Source organism: Phyllostomus hastatus, unplaced genomic scaffold (genome assembly GCF_019186645.2).
Source record: "Phyllostomus hastatus isolate PE091 unplaced genomic scaffold, TTU_PhHast_1.1 phas_scaffold_129, whole genome shotgun sequence".
NCBI lineage: Eukaryota > Metazoa > Chordata > Mammalia > Chiroptera > Phyllostomidae > Phyllostomus > Phyllostomus hastatus.
Genome location: NW_025334009.1, coordinates 27,569,551 through 27,586,716, shown reverse-complemented (window position 1 = coordinate 27,586,716; position 17,166 = coordinate 27,569,551). Strand labels below are relative to the sequence as shown.

General features: G+C 44.8%; 1 protein-coding gene across 7 annotated transcripts; it reads right to left on the bottom strand.

Annotated features, from left to right (window-relative positions):
- Window positions 1-563: 563 nt before the first annotated feature.
- On the bottom strand, window positions 564-17,122 carry METTL6 (methyltransferase 6, methylcytidine). 7 transcript variants are annotated; one of them, XM_045856977.1, is made up of 7 exons: window positions 16,939-17,081; window positions 15,890-16,260; window positions 14,854-14,988; window positions 7,595-7,765; window positions 3,902-4,043; window positions 2,190-2,420; window positions 564-1,027 (listed from the first exon to the last, which is right to left on the bottom strand). In XM_045856977.1, exons 2-6 carry the CDS (start codon window positions 16,112-16,114, stop codon window positions 2,239-2,241), a joined length of 855 nt encoding a protein of 284 aa, XP_045712933.1. In that variant the 5' UTR covers window positions 16,115-16,260; window positions 16,939-17,081; the 3' UTR covers window positions 564-1,027; window positions 2,190-2,238. The 7 variants fall into 7 exon arrangements, with proteins under 7 accessions (XP_045712933.1, XP_045712935.1, XP_045712932.1 ...); XM_045856979.1 differs by lacking the exon at window positions 564-1,027 and having other exon boundaries at window positions 2,053-2,420; window positions 15,890-16,263; window positions 17,002-17,122; XM_045856976.1 differs by lacking the exon at window positions 564-1,027 and having other exon boundaries at window positions 2,053-2,420; window positions 16,939-17,104.
- Window positions 17,123-17,166: the final 44 nt, after the last annotated feature.

Here is a 17,166-nt window from a genome sequence, read left to right as displayed (position 1 = left end):
TCGCCCGATTTCCCGATGGACTTTGTCACCTCATTCATTTAACTACAAGTGTACCCACAACCCTTCCATTTACAGGATGACACTCCTACCAGCTGAGCTACTCTGGCCAGGGCATAGCCAGTATATTTTAAAGTGGGGTTACCTTGCTCAGTGTCAGGGGTGGGCACATCATTAGACCTGCTTTAAAACTGCCAAGTGAAAACTTACAGTCTTTCCTTTATGGGGTAGGAATTTGGGGCCATAATTGCTCCTGTGATTCGAGACAACTCCAAGTTGTTTTGAGAAAACCATTGACCTCCTTCACAGGTGTCCCCTCAACTATCGGCAAAGGCAGAGAGGCCTTTTCTTAAGGACGGGTCCTTGTCAGCCTGTTCGACCTTCTTCCCCCGTGTCTCTGAGGCACATGGGCTGCCCTCGTACAGAGGCCCCCAACTCCCGCTACCGGTCCTAACGGCCTGGGCCTGTTAGGAACCGGCCTTGAGGGAAGCTCACCTGAGCTCTGCCTCTGCCTCCCCACCCCCCACCCCCCACCTTCCAGGAAACAGTACAGCCATCCCCGTTTTACAAGTGATGAGGTCACAGTTCCAGGTGACTTGATACCAAAAGCCCGGGCTTATCCTACTACACTATACTGCTCTCCACTTTCTACCTCAAATATCCTGTTGTTATCCAGCTCGGCTGCTAAAATCCGAGAAATGCTGGTCAGGACTAATGGAGGAAATAGGCAAGAGGAATTCTGTGGAGGGGGTATGGGGCAGTTCTGAGGCCGAGGCTAGGGGTGGGAGTCACTTGGTGGAGGGGGCTTAGAGGACGGAGTCCTGCCCTGGAAATGCAGGGCCTTGGCCTGGCCCTGCCCCCCCGACAGACTGCTCTGAGGCAAGGTTTGACTCCACTCTGGAGGGCCGGTGAGCGTCTTCCCTATAGGCCCATCTTCTTCACATGTTGATTTCAAAGAAAAACACACTCCAAAGGACAAACTCTGTACTGGTATCAGCTTTGCTCTCACCTCGTACAGCCACCTTCCAGCCTGCAAAAGAAGGGGAGATCATATATAAAGCACGAGACCACAAGATGATAGGACTTCCTCTTGCTTCCCGCTCCACCAGCCCCTCCCAGGAAGTCAAGGACAGGCGGCGTCAGGACACCCAGCAAGCACACTGAGCCCCACAGCCTCTCCCTCTTCTCACCCGGAGGATTCACTCCAACTGTGCAGAATGGCTCTGACGGTGGCCCAGCCCCTCCCGCTGGGACCCTCCTCTCCAGGCGCGGCTGGCTGGGGTGGAGGGGCCTGGCCTGCTGCATGCAAAGCTTAGTCTGTGTGCTCAAGCCAGACACTCTCTGAACAGCTTTCTCCCAAAAACTGGGATGCAGAGGCTTACAGGACCACCGTTTGTTAGTAGCCCCCAAGATCCTGGATTCTAGTTCATGAAGTAAAAGTCGTTATATGAGGACGTGGGGGAACAGGTCAGCAGACTGGTTCAAGATTTCCCCTGAGTCCATCCAACATGGGCTGTGTGCTTTTGGCCATGCCAGTCGTTTACCCCTGACCACGGCTTCCTCATTCCTCCTCGGGGAGATGGGACAGTCCTTCTGCCCTACTTCTGTGGAAACTGCCTCGGGCAGATGACGGGAGGGGAGGGGGCTGGTGGCGGCCTTCCCTTCTCTCCCTGCTCCTTGGGACAGTGTGGCAGGGACTGGCCCAATTACAGAGGTCTCAAGAATTGGGCAGGGAGCCACAGTGGTTCTTGAGACCCAGCAAGAGTGGCACTTGTGAAACACTGGGCTCAAAGAGGCCCAAGAGTGAACTGAAGTGGAGAAAAATGGGCAAATATGAGACACTGGAAAAAGAGAACAACCTTCAGGCTAAAGTACACTCAGATGAGTTATCTTATCTGGCCCCGTTTTCCCACAGGGCTGTCTGCCTCGCTGCACAGGGCGGGCTCGCAGACTCACGTGGGTCAGGACAAGGCTCTCGTGATGAAGGGTCCCGTGGCTTTCTCTTGGGGTCTCTGATGGTTGGACAACATGGCTAAATTACACCATAAAACATTCTTTACTTTTCAGGCCTTGCAATTTTATTTGACTTTTATATATAACAGACACACATACTTGTTACTTTTTAATACAAAAATTACATATACTCATTTAAAAAGTTAAAATATAAAAATATGCAAAACAGTAAGAGTGACCTTAAACTTTCCTCTTCAAGGGGAGGCACAAAGTCAACCTCGTGAAAGGTCAGGAGGTGTGACCTAGGCCCAGGGTCCCGGGAGCTGGGTCCTTGGGAGACTTTCGGAATTTGCTCTGAAGGAAAACTCTCGGCACACACAGGCCTTCTTTTTTGTTCACCGTTTCACGAAACACATACTCGTTCGCCACTTCTTCATAGCCTGTGTCCACGAAGAGCCGGGCCAGGAATTCTGTAAGACAGCAGGCCAACATCGGTGTGGAGATCGGTAGGCTTGCTTTGCAGTGGGGTGAGGGGGAGGGCTGGAAGGCTGAAACAGATTTCTTTGTAATGTAATGAAAACTTCAATGCTACCATTTAAAGGTTTTGTTTTAAAAAGTGGCACACTTCTACTTCTCATCATCTTACACTCCAGTGAAACCCCCTAACTAAACAGGTAACCAGAGAAGCTCAAGGGCAGCTTGCACTGTGTCCACCTTGCGACCCCAGGTGCAAATGTGTGAGTGAAAAGCAACACAGTTCCAGGCTGCATTCACACAGAGAGCACATGCTCGACTTGTTTGCACCAAGCACCTCGCCTGTCTAAGCACGAAGGAGGAGAACCTGTGACCAGTGTGGGGGAAAAACCATCTGCTGGTGATTGACCTTAAGAAAAATTTGACCCAAATACTACATCACTACGTGTGAAACAAACAAATAGAATAAATGGCTGCGGAGCAAAAATACTCTAAGAGTATTACTTCAAAGACTGTGCTCTGAAGCCCTTTATAGATGTTACTATGTCTTCTCACTTACTTACAACTGGTTTCATCAAATCTCGTGAATCAGAAACCTTAAAACAAATGCTTAATTTTCACCTGACATTTTTTATGATTTGCAGTCTGAATGGCATTTACTCATTTTTCATTTAGAATCTAAAAGAATATTTTCTTTCAAGAAATAAAAATGTTTCTTAAAAGCTTAAAAAGATAATTATCTTATGGTCCAGATTATTAAGTAGGCTTAAAACTCATGTTTGGATTTTTTAAAATAAAAAGTGACTTTTTAGGACCCCTCTATAGAAAATTTCTGCATTTAAATACAGACCCAATCACTTGTATAGAGAACTGTTTCTTTGCCCTGCTGGTACAGCTCAGCTGGTTGGGCACTGTCCCGCAAACTGTAAGGTCACCAGTTGGATTCCTGTCCCAGCACATGTCTGGGCTGCTCCTCCGGACCCTGTTTGGGGGGCGGAGGACAGGCAACTGATGGATGATATTTCTCTCTCGCATAGTTTCTCTCCCTCTCTTTCTCCCTCCACTCCCTTCTCTCTGAAATAAATAAATAAAACCTTTAAAAAATGTTTCTTTGTGACCTGGGAGAGTAACTACAAGGCACTATATTGTCCTATTTCCTCCGTGTCTGACTGAACGACGTGAGGAAGATTCTGAGTTGCGCCCCTTCCCCAGCACAGTCCCTGGGAGGGAGTGCGCGTGGCATGCCGGAGCCTGTCCGTTCACCGGGCTAACGAGACACTGTCACCAGAGGAGGCTGCGAGCTCACCGTGGCCAGAGGCTGTGCCTATGTTGTCCCAGGTGCTAGGTAGGTGGCACGTGACAGAGGGCTTGTTCCAGGGTCTCGTGCATGTGCGTTAAGTAGCGCCATCCCCACCCCCAGCCAGTACTGCAGTGACGACACAATCAGGTAAACAGAGACAGATCCCATTAATCTTACCATCAGTAAAAAAATACGATCTGGTTCCATCTTGTCTAACATAAAAGTTTTCTCCGAGCTTGCTGCCGGCTTTAAACCTAAGCATGGCGTGATCATATAGCCCATAGTCGCGGAACAGGACATTTTTGCCTGGTTTTAACACCTACAAAGCAAAAGTTGGCTGCATATAACTGTGGGAACCCAGTCAAATAAAGCTTACTGTGAAATAAAAATCTGATTCATTTGGAGATGAAAGGAACTTGCCTGTACGGTCATTAGGAAAGGGGTCAGACTGGGACCCCCATAACCCGAAGGGAAAGGGCCTGCTAATCAAAGGCACGGCCAGCCTGGCAGTGTGCCCATGAAGTGATACTTCTTGAGAGCTTACAAGACACTCTGGGAGGTACAGTGTCAAACAATTAAAATGTTAAAGACATTAAACAAAACAGTCTTACCCTCATTAAAACACTTTCCCAACATTTTATTAGCACCTCCTATTCCGTGACCCTGTGGTCCAGCTGTCTCTTTAAAAACACATGGTGTCATTTTGACTTTTTACTGATTGTGCCTGGCTTTCCTCACTCCGAGTCTCACACTGGTTTCCTTGTGCTAGAATTATGTGTGGCTTGCCCACCGTGCAGTAATGACACAGGCCTAGCACTGCACAGCTTACTCCAGACATCGTCTCACTGCATCTTCATCCAATCCAGAGACGAAGGAGCGAGTGTGATTACCATCCTCATGTGAGGAGAGGAAACCACATCGGAACAGTTGAGTGATGTGCCTGCAGCTGCGCATCAGCTACTAAGTGGGGGAGTCAGGACTCACACTTGGGCCCCAAAGCATCACACTGTGGAACCAGAAACACCCGTTAGCCTCGGGACACGTGTGTTTGTGTGCGTGGGGTCATTCCAATTCCACAGACACTACTGACAGGAAAAGGAGGGGCACCTGAGCACTGTCCCCACACGGTGCTGCTGCACTTCCTGACGTGAGGAGGAGCCGGCCAGCCGAGCGGAGTGCGGGCAAGGGCTCCGACGTCAGTCCCAAGGGGGAGCCCCCATTAAAGCCTGCCAGGGCCAGGCGTCACTGAGCGGAAAGGAAAGGTCGGCAGGCGGTGGGGAGAATTGCCCCTGTTTCACAAAGCAAACAGCTCCATGTTTTTCAGGATGAAAAGAAAGGGGTACACTCTGTGACACTCTGTGCTTTTTATGTGAAAATGTTTTCAAACTGCATCAATATTACCAAACTAGAGTGGACTTCAAAGGGGGCACACATTTTATTAACTCTTATTCTGACCCATTATATCAACAAGACATCTTTTAAGACAGATGACATATACTGCCTATTTTAATAGACATTTGACGTAGTCTGATGTGGTTCTCCTTTCTCAACAGAATATAAAATACTGTCCGTGATACGTCTTTTCAAGTGTGCTAACAGCTTCTCTCATTTAGTATATTCTTGTTGATACTAGCAGGCATTTTAAATATTGTCAGTAAAGAACCTCTTGGATAAAAATTTCTTACCTTGGTCAAAAACGCTAAGTTTTAAATTGTGAGTAAGTGAGAGGGGAAAACTCTGAAAAAGCTGGCTCACACGAGAAAACCCTATTCTTTGTTTTGGAAGACGGGAAGGGACGCTGCACGGACGGCGGGAAGAACACTCAGGCAGGAAGCTGGCAACCTTGACTCGTACCGCGCTTCCCCCACCAGCTGAGTGACCCTGACACGTAATTTTATCCCTCTGCGCACGTTTTCTCGTCTGTAAGTAGCAATGACGATGCTAACGCCTCCTGTGATCACGGCACTGTACAGCTGGTGAACCAGGCATTTCTCAGTGCTGGGTCCTCTCGTTCCCCCAGTAACTCCGAGGGGTGGGCGGGTGAGCTCCACTGTACCCACTTTACATACAAGCACTAAGGCTCAGAGTAGAAGGGATTTGCCTGAGGTTTCAAGGTGAGTCGTGGCATAGGGTAGACCAGAATCTGGGTCTTCTGATGACAATTTGGTCTATTTACTTCACCATTCCATTCCAAAAAGGAGGGAATTCAACTTTAAGGTTTTCTTTCAGTTTAAAATCATGTGGTTTTTAAATTTCTCTGATGTTAACATCCTGGACTAATTAGATCTACCTTACAACAGCTTTTGTAATCCTTTTAATACTTTGTATCTAGGCAACTATATTATCTGAAAATAATGGGTTTTGTTTCTTTCTCATCCTTAAATTTTTTCTTGTCTTTTTGAGCTGACGAGGTCCCCCAGGGTAATGAAGAATGGCAGCGGGCATCCTCATCCTCATAAGGTTCCCGATATTCCTTACTCTGTCCTAACTACTTCCTAACACCTGGAACCTCCATCGGTGAAACCACTAGTATCCACAGCCTCCTCTGAATGTCCCCTTCATTCGTGTGCTCACGAAACCCGGCTGTCCCCTGATGACACCAGGAACCTGCAACCTTGTCCCTGCAACCTCTCAAGTCACAGCTGCTTTCTCCCACAGCCCTGGCAGCCCTGGGCTTGAAGACCTGACTGGTTTCCGCCCTTGCTCCTCATTGCTACTCTCTGTGCATTCTCCTCTCTCCTCCCGACCACCCCAGCTCTGGGCGTCGGGTTATATCACCCACCAGCCCTTATTGTCACTGTCGTCTGCTGGTTCCAGGACACGTCCCTTCATTTCATGACGGATGTGTCTTGTGGTTTACTCTCTTACTCTCAACACTGTTCCATTCGCAATTCTGGTTAATTTCCACATCCATGAGGATTGCCCTTCCAAACATGCTGGCTTCGTAATGACTTGAGCTTCTCCTCCAAAGACCTGTTCGCCCCCCACTCCCTCCCACGGTAACGGCCCAGGGCCTTGTCAGCACTGGAAAGTGTGACCCTCTGTTCCCCCTCTGTCACCTGGGGCACTCTCTGGCCACCCCACCATCTTTTTCCCTCTCTCTAGTTCCCCATCTTTAATAATCCCTCACCTTCACCTGGACCTTCAAATCAGGTGACCCTACCATCTGTTCTCTCTCAACTCAGGTTAAGTTCCTCGCCCATTCACTGGTACATGCTGGGTTCTCATGTGTTCAGATACCAAGGGCAGGGAAAGGAGAGGTTAAGGAGAAAAAAACCCTTAAAAAACCTCAGAGGGCTAAAACCAATGTGGCAACACCTGAATATCCTTTAAAATATTGTTTTAAGTAGGAATAATTATTCCCTAACAGGCTTCCAGTATCCTGAAATTTCTACCTCACTACCCTTTTAAAATAATTAAGATCAGGGTTAAATTTTAATGTATAGGTCTAAATACACAGAATCTCTCTTACCTAACATTCACCTTTTCAACTTGCTGAATGTTTTCCTCTCCCTTTGTAAAGCAGACTGACTCACGGAACAGGTAAGGCGTACGGGCTTTCTGGGTAACACACACTTGTACTTGGGTGCCTCCCAGGTGAGCTGCAGGGTTACCACTGGTCGTTTGTGTCTGTAAAAGTCATCCTCGCTCCAGGGCTGGCTGAGCTCTGAAGAGCAACAGTGGCCCCCAGACAAATCAAAGGTTAGGGTGGATGTTTTACACGGGAGAATCCCTCTCCACATACTGACTATCCAGCCTACCCACTGAGAATGGGGGCTCTTCAACCTGGACAGCACAGGATCCGTGGAGGAAGGGAAGCAAGAAGACTGGGATGTCCAACCCCTCGAGTGCAGGCTCCAAACCACTAACCTTGTAAACGTTCTGCAAGACCAGGCGCATCTTCTCAGGGTGGACGGCAGAGAGCACAAATATCAGCATGACCACGTCCACGGACTCTGGGGGCACGTGCTCCAGAAGGTCATCTTCTGTCAAGTCACACTGGAACACCTTGCATCTCTGTGTGTTGTATAAAGGATTTTGCTAAAGAGGAGAAAAACACAAATGAATTTTCATTCAACATCCACGTTGATACATATGGAAAACCGCGGCCTCAGGAGGAGATCCTGTTTCTGCTCCTGTTCTGCTGCTCAGAGCTTACTGATCGCTTTGCTATGGGGACAACTGAGTTATGAGCCATCTGCACATTAAAGTGTGTAATATTCCATGTTGCTGTGAGGGGCAAGATTTCATTTTAAAAAGTCATTTTTAATTGAGGAGAGGACACAGCCTATCACATATTCAAACCTGAGCATTTTAGAAACATTCGCTGCCACAAGGACAATAATCCCAAACTGGCTTCTGCTGTGTACATCTTCCTTTGAATTATGCACCACAAAACCAAGTCCTATGAGAAATCCTCCCACGGTTCTTCTGGGTATGTTTCCCCTTGCTGCAGCAAGCTAAATAAACCAACTTTTGTTTACTACGAGTGTGCTCCTGGTACATTCTGGTTGGTGGGCTTCAACACATGCGTAAGCATGTTACAAAGAAAATTTTAAAACTTTAATATAAATAAGGACCTGAAAAAATAGACATATAAAGTTATTTAATGGGAAGATTCAATATTGAAAAGACGCCAACACTATCTATCATTCCATTTACAAATCCAGTGCAATTTCAACTGGATCCTACAAAATTTCTAGAATCTTGACCAGGTAGTCTAATTAATCTGAAAGCAAAAATATTTCGAAATAGCCAAGTCAACTTTTAAAAATGAAGAACAATGAAGGAGAAGGGTACACTACTGAACATCAAAACATTACAAATGCAGTACTAAAATAATGTGGTTTGAGAATGGGAATAAATAGACTGAGAAGAACAAGTCCCCCAACAGACCCAGGTATGTGGAGAAATTCAGTGCTGGATGGGAAAAAACATATTGACAAAAGTGACAATTACATTTATAAAATGGTAGATAATAAAGGTGACAATTATCAGGAAGGAAAAATGAATTTTTAATCAACTTATTGTGTTTGAACAACTAGCTACCTATTTGTATTAAATGACCTCTGGCTCCTCAGATGAATGAAAGGACTCCCAGCTGCAGCTCAGGGATAGACAGAGGTGGGAAAATGCAGCCCCCAACCCTACAGTGAGAAAAAAGCTGGACAGACAGCAGAGTAATGACTTTTTTGTGCACCCATCAAAGAACAGAGGTCAGAAAACAGCCATCCTTCCCAAAATCTGGAGAGAGGTGCCTTCAGAAAAAGATAGGACCCAAGTACTTACTTACCTGAGGCAGAAGCCTCCAGACTGGAAAGATAAAACTAGACATCTGAGAACCTGCTGGAGACTGAGTGTGGCTGTTACAGTGAGGCTCCGGGGGGCTGATGCCACAGGGGTGGTTCCCGCCGTTTTGCAGGGGTTTCCACCAGAAACAGCACCAGGCTCTCAAAGAGAGGACGGTGTTCTTTCTGGTGCTGCACTTTCCCATCTCCTTTAAGGAAGAAAGGTTTAATCTGCAGGAAAGGCCTGCAGCCTTTGGGCACTGCCACTGGGGAAGAGTACCACTCTGCCCAGATCTAGTCTTAATCTGCAGGAAGAATGACCTCAAGACCATAGATGAAGACACTGGTAGGTACTTCCCACCACTGGGGGAGGGATGGGAGGGACAAGCTCTAGTCCTGGAAAGGCAGAAGGTCACACCCCTGAGACCAGGTGTATATGTAGTTTGAAAGCTGAAAATTAGAGCATTACGGAACAATCCCTTCTCCCGTACCCTACCAACAGGTCTCCAGTAATAATAACAGTGGACTGCAGCTGGAATAGCCACAAGAGACAGTTTCTTTGTGGGGAACAGCACAAAGGGAAGACCCAAAGCCAAGAGGAGAGACAAAAGCAGTCACCAGAGGAGTCTAATGTCTGGGGTGCCCATAGCAAGAACAAACCTTGCAGGTAACTATAGCAACAACAGACTTCAAATACAGCCCAACTTCTGCCTCAATTATTACAAATACTCAGTATCCACCGTCCTACATATCTGACTCTCAACAAACAACTACAAGGCATACCAAAACATGAAAAAACACAGTCTGAAGACACAAAGCAATCATCAGAACCACACTCAAATATGACACAGATGTTGGAACTAAAAGTTTGGGCCTTTAAAATAACCATGATTGAAATGTTAAAGGTTCTGTTTAAAAAGGCGAACATGCAAGATCAGGTGGTAATTTCAGCAGAGAGAGAATGGAAAGAGGACCAGCTGGAATTCTAAAAACCAAAAACACAGGAACAGACAGAATACTCTGGGCAGGCTCTTCAATAGGAACACCTATCGCCTAGGAAAGGATCGGTACACTTGATGATGGGGAATGAGAAATTATACAAGCAGAAAATGCAAAGAAAGAATAAGTAAAAAAACAAACAAACAGCATCCAAGAGCTGTGGTACAATAGCAAACAGCACAACAGACATGGAACTGGAATCCTAGAAGAAGAGAGAACAGAGCTGAAGAAATACTTGAAGAAATAATGACCAAAATGTTTCCAGATTAATTAGAAAACATAATAACCAAAATTATAAAAAGAATATAGAGTGATTACAGAATCCTAAACAGATACTGAGAAAGCTAAGGTGGCAGCCTAGGTAAACAGAGCGTGCCTCCGTGCACAGCCACACCAAAGTTACAACCAAACTACAGACCCACCATTATTTAGAACCACCGGAAATCAAGTCGACTCACAACTACAGAATTCAAGAAAAAGCCACATCAAGAGTAGTAGAAGGGGCAGAGACACGGAATGAGCTGGTCCTACACCTACCTGTGGGGTTTAAAAATTGGGAGAACTATCTCGGGAACAAGGGGTTCCAGTCCCACACCAGGCCCCCCAGCCCAGGGTTCCAGCACCAGAAAGATAAGTCCCCATAACTTCTGGCCGAAAAAACCAGTGGAGATTGAGGCTGAGGAGAACAGAAACTGCTGAAATCCCTGGAAGTTCCTCTTAAAGGGCCCACACATGGACTTACTCAGACCCACTCCTGAGCTCCAGCACCAGGGTAGCAGCCTAAAAGGCACCAGAGGCAAACGAGAATGAGATGGAGTGTCTGGCATCAGGTGAGAGCTGGGGGGCAGCTTTCTCCCAGACAGAAGTGCTGGCAGGGGCCATGGTTCCTGTAATGAGACTCCCCCAGAGAGCTGGCAGGCAGGGCACCATATCTGAGACTCGAACAACCTGGCCTGCACTGTTTTCCATGCCCTGGTGATTCCCTGAGGCTTGGCACCAAACAACTTTTGGGCACCCAAACTGTTTCTGGTGGCTTTTCCATACAAAAAGCTTGTCTTGGCTCATGCTTCAGATTTTCCTAATCCCTTTTAAACAAGCAGCAGCTGGCCTCAGTGAGCCCCTGTACCTCTTGCTAAGTGGCCCCAGGCCCAGCACTAGCAGCAGATGGCCTTGGTTCACAGTTTGGCCTCACTTGGACACCTCTAAGCCCAGCACAAGTAGCAGCCATCTTCAGATTGCTTTGTAGCTTTGTGCTGGGTGGCCCCAGACAGAACACAGGCAGTGGCTGACACTGGCCTGTACCTCCTGGGGAACCCCAGAGCCAGCACACCCAATGGACAGCCATAGACCATGTCAGAGCACCACCACCTAATCATCTCCACAATACACACTCAGGGGCAGACTCAGCAGGCACCAGAGCCCTGCTGAAGTAAGTCCTGCCTGTGGAGGGGGCCACTGCATGGCTGATCCTCCACAGTGGTAGGCAATGGTCACAGCCAGTCCACAGCCAGTTCATCAGCCTGGATAAATCCCTCCCATTGACCCGCCAACATCAATCAAGGCTCAAATACAAAAGGAGGGTGAACACAGCCCACATGAGGGGTGCACTTTGAATACCCAGCTTGAGTGATGGGGAGGCTGTGCCACTGGACCCTACAGGACACCTACTACTTTAGGCCACTCTACCAAGCCAGGGAATCATAGCAACTCTACCTAATGCATAGAAAGAAACACAGGGAGGCTGCCAAAATGAGGAGACAAAGAAACATGGCCCAAATAAAAAAACTCATCAACATTTCAGAAAAAGAACTAAACAAAATGGGGACAAGCGAACTACTAAATGCAGAGTTCAAAACACTGGTTATAAGGATGCTCAATGAACCTAGGGGAAGAGCCGATGAATTCAGAGGAACTTCAACAGCATACAAAAGGACACAGAAACCATAAAAAAGGACCAGTAAGAACAACGGCTACATTAGCTGGAATGAAGAACAATTTACAGGCAATCAGCAGTAGAGGGGATAAAGCCAAGAATCAAACCAGCAATTTAGAATATAAGAAAGCAAAAAACACCCAGTCAGAACAGCAAGAAGAAAAAGAATCCAAAAAAAATAAGGATAATGTAAAGAGTCTCTAGGACAACTTCAAGTATTCCAACATTTGCATCATGGGGGTGACAGAAGGAGAAGAGAGAAAGTAAAAAATTGAAAACCTATTTGAATAAAATGACAGAAGACTTCCCTAACTAGGTGAAGGAAATAGACATACAAGTCCAGCAAGAGCAGAATCCCAAACAAGATGGATGGAAAAAGGCCCACACCAAAACACATCATAATTAACATGCCACAGGTTAAAGACAAAAAGAAAATCTCAAAAGCAGCAAGAGAAAAGCAGTTAGTTACCTACAAGGATGTTCCCATAAGATCATCAGCTGATTTCTCAAATTTTGCAGGCCAGAGGGATTGGTAAGAAATATTCAAAGTGATGAGACACAAGGACCTACAACCAAGATTACTCTGTCCAGCAAAGCTATCATTGAGAATTCAAGGGCATATAAACAGCTTCCCAGACAAGAAAAAGCTAAAGGAGTTCATCATCACCAAACAATTATAATATGAAATTTAAAGGGACTTAAATTTAAGAAAAAGATCACAAATATGAATAATAAAATGGCAATAAATACATACCTATTAACAATTGAATCTAAAAAAAATAAGCAAGCAAGCATAACAGAATCATAGATACAGAGAACATTTTAATAGTTGCCAGATGGGAGGGGGATTTGGGGGGATAGGCAAAAAAGGTGAAGGGATTAAGAAGTACAAATTGGTTGTTACAGAATAGTCATGGAGATGTAAAGTACAGCATAGGAAATGGAGTAGCCAACCAACACACATGCATGACCCATGGACATGGACAATGGTGTGAGCATTGCCTGAGGGAAAGGGGAGAGCTGGGTGGAGGGGGCAAAATTTGACAACTATAATAGTGAAATCAATAAAATGTAATTAAAAAAAAGAACTACTAAACAAGATACAAAACCTTAGCATCTCATCTCAAAGTGAACAGACTAATAAATGTGACATAATTTAAATCTTGTCATAGAGCAATATAATAAAACATTGAATAAAACTAGAAGAAATGTTTGCAACATGTACAACAGAATATATACTAAAAATAAGAGCAAAAATGACAGAAGAGTGGGCAAAGGTTATCAACAGACAATTCATGCTATAATAGAAGCTCCATACTAGTTGGGGTTTTCTGTCCACTTTGTTCACTACTTAACCCAGTGCTCACAACAGTGACCGGCACACATTAGGTTCTCGATAAATGTATGTGGAATAAAGGGATTCTTAAGCAAAAACCAAAAGAACCAAAGGGACCAAAAGAAATCTAATGCTTATTTACATATTACAAAGACTTCACCCTCACTGATTATAAGAAATAAACACAGTAAAATATGTTGACATTATATTTTGACCATAAAATTGGGAGATATAAAAAAGACTGACATTAAAGGTTAAGGGCCTAGAGTAAAAGGTATCCTTATATTATTGGTTAAATTATAAACTATTAAGTTTCTGGAAGGAAACTTGGCGTTATCTATTAAAATATAAATGTGTATACTCTTTTTTCCATTACTCAACATATAGAAACATGTAGAAAAATGTGTACATGTGTTTCGGAAGCATGTGTATAATGCTGATATTAACCCTGTTTAAAAGAGCAGAAAATTAGAAATAATTTAAGCAAATATCAACAGAGTAATTGTTAAAGTATGGTATATCCATTTTATGGAATACTACAACATCTAAAATGTGGTAGACAAAAAACTCTGCAAGATGTAATGTAGAATGATAAAAGAAAGTTATAATACAATGTGATACCGATATTAAACAAAAAATCTAATGAATGCCAGAACTGTGAAAAGCTAATGGAAAACTAGATATCTGCATGTTGCCAAAGTATGCCCCACATATCTGTCAATGGCAAAAGGGGAATATTTGTACAACAATTAGGTAGTTCCTACCTTAACCCTGTGATCAAAACTAGCATCACTTATAGTAAGATCACCAGATATTACTGCCTCCTGACACGATGCAATATGAGAGATACATCACCTATTATTTTTGCCAAAAATAACTTACCCAACTTAAATCTAACTTCTAGTTGACAGCAAAAATAGGGGATAGAGGAACAAGTTAAACAATGATACAAAGAAACAATCAAAACATTTTGAAATATAGGATCTCATTACAGAAAATGGCTTATTCTCCAAAAAACTCAATGTTGGTACAAAAAAGGTCAACGTGAAGGGCAGGAACATTCTAGGCCAAAGAGATTCAAGATGTGTAATGAAGTATAAGATGCAGCCCTTGATTAAATACAGCTATAAAAGACACCTGGGACTATTTGGGGAAACCCAAAACTGGATTGGGTACTAAAGATACTACAAGATTGCAGTTATTTTTGTTAGACGTGGGTTTTGTAGTTATGGAGAGAAAATCCTTACTGAAGACGTATGCAGGCATGTTTAGTAGTAAAGTGTCTATAATTTACAACAGCTCAGGCCAAGGGGAGTCTATAAAGCAAATGGGGCAAAATGTTAGCAATCACTGATTTTGGTATAAGTATATGGGTGTCATTATGGTATTCCCACTTTTTTTGCTGTCTTTCTATATGTATTATATATGTATGTAAATGGAAAAGAACATTTATGATGACCATAGCTGGTGAACTTCATGGAGAGGGCTGAAACCGGGAAAATGGGTATAAAGTGCAGGTCAAACAAATCTAAAAAACCAGAAACATAACAGGACACACAGAGGGTGCACCAACCTTGACATATTCGACTGCTCTTGGAGAAAAATCACAGGCATAAGCAAATATATTCAGATCTTCTTCTAAAAGTGGGAATAAACAGTTCCCGACCCCACAGCCAGCTTCAAGCACAGTCAATTTTTGATTTTCAAACTAAGGAAAGAGAACCCAAAATTAGAGGGCACTACATTTGTGTAGTGAAGAAATAAACCAAACTAAAAGGTACAGAGTACGAAAGACCAGGACTCCATCCCCAGAGGTAATAAATAAGTAAATTGATAACCAAAAGCTAATATTGGCATCTCAACTTGTCGTCCAACACTGGGCAGTTTGGTGTGGAGAAAACACAGCATAATGGCTAAGAGAACAGACTAACTGCTTGCATTCAATCCAGACTGTACCCTTCCCCATTTTCTATCATTGAACAAATCACTTAAACAGCTTCTTGCTTCAATCTCATCAGTAGGTAGGGTTCACACTAGTGCCTATGTCACAGTGCTATTACACCGCTTCAATTACAGATGTAAAGTTCTAGAACAGGGCCATGGTAAAGTGTTCATCATCATCATCATGAATCTGTCGCTGAAGTTACTCAGTATGAATTTAACATTTACAACTTTCGGATAGCTTTAAAACACAGGGGGCAAACACAAGGCCCATGGGCTGAGTCCAGCCCTCCACATTGTTTTATCCGGTCCAGCACCTTGTTTCTACCCGGCGGCAGCACCGAGCTCCTTACCTCTAGTTAAGGAGTAGTTACATTATACAGTCCTAAGATTACGTTCGGCCCTTTGAAGGCAGCCGTGAGGCTGATGTGACCCCCGATGAAAATGAGTTTGACACCCCTGCTTTAAAGAAACAAATGCTCACTAAAGTTCTCTTCTATGTTTTATACAACCCAAGAACTGCTAAAACTACTAGAAACCAGGCTATTTCTCTCTTAGGTATAAACCATTCTGACAGGCTTCATAAATTCTCGACCTCACTCCATAAAAATGCGATCAAGCACTCCTACACATTTTAAATAAACAGCTCAGATAAGGTGTAACATTACCTCCCTACATGACCTGAGCTCCTCGAACTCTCTGGTGGTCCAGTGTCTGTCTTTGAAGAAATTAGTACTATTTCTTTTGTAAAATAGATCCCAGTTCTTCTGAGCATCTTTTTCCAGTTTTTGTTGTTTAAAGTCAGACACTAAAACTTGGTCTCTTTTCAGTTTCTCCTCTTCCTCAGAGCTGAGAATCCTTCCTTGCAGCCCTTTCCTTTGCAAAGATGTCATCTCATAAGTTGATGGTAATGTGTTTAACACTGCTGAAGATTCCCCATCCCTGAACAGTTTGAGGAATCCAAGTTTATTCTGCAGACATAGGCAGAGTTTTCTCAGATGTGGTTCCTCAGGTTGGGTTCAAGGCCCAGGCTGTATCCCTACTTTGCAGGGAAAAGAATGACATTCTGGTTAGTGGTTCCAAAATGGTTCTTTCACCAAACAGCTCGTCACCAAACGTTTACTAGTGCTGACTACACGACACCCTGCCTGCTACACGAGGAGAGGTCACAAAGGAGATCAAGACAAAGTCCTCACCATCAGAGGGCTAACATTCAGTGACCTAGGTCTCTCATGCACTTCAAGTCAAAATAAGTCATCCATTAAAATAAATCTCTCTACTTTAGAAAAAGGACCCTCTCAAGAACTGAGAAATCTTGGAGAGAAAATACTCATTAATTTTGCGGTGATTTAACTCCAACAGCTGCCCGTATTGGATGCGGGTGGTCAACTGCGAGACAGAAGTGGGAACACCGTTTCCCAACGATTGGAGACAGAGTTTTCTTTCGGGGACGATGGAGCTACGCCTGGGTGGGCTGAGATTCTGATCATAAGAAGCTCTCTCACAACCAGGCACTGAGGCCCTCGCACCGCCAACACCGCATGAAGGGAAAGAAGAGACGAGTTACGCGTGGCGTAGCGTCCCGAGGCTCTATCCGTCTCAGGAGACTCGGGATAAACTTGGTCCACGCAGCCGCGACAGCCTGCGGAGACGCTGTCATACACATAACGTGGTTATCAGCCCCACGTTAATCTAGCCCGCTGCGATCTAGACTCACCGTCATCAGTCCCTGTCCCTAGCTTTACTTGGAGAGGTAGGGCCGAGTGCATTTAGCCCTTACCCAGACCCAGGCTACAGAAGCAGAATTTCGGAGCCGCCGCGAAAACACCCTGAGCATGGACAAACCAGCGTTGAGGACCTCAGAATCCCGGCGGAATTCTATTGCCGCGGCACCGTCTCCGTCACTTCCGCTACGAACCCAGAAGTGCCTCCCCGACGCCGGAAG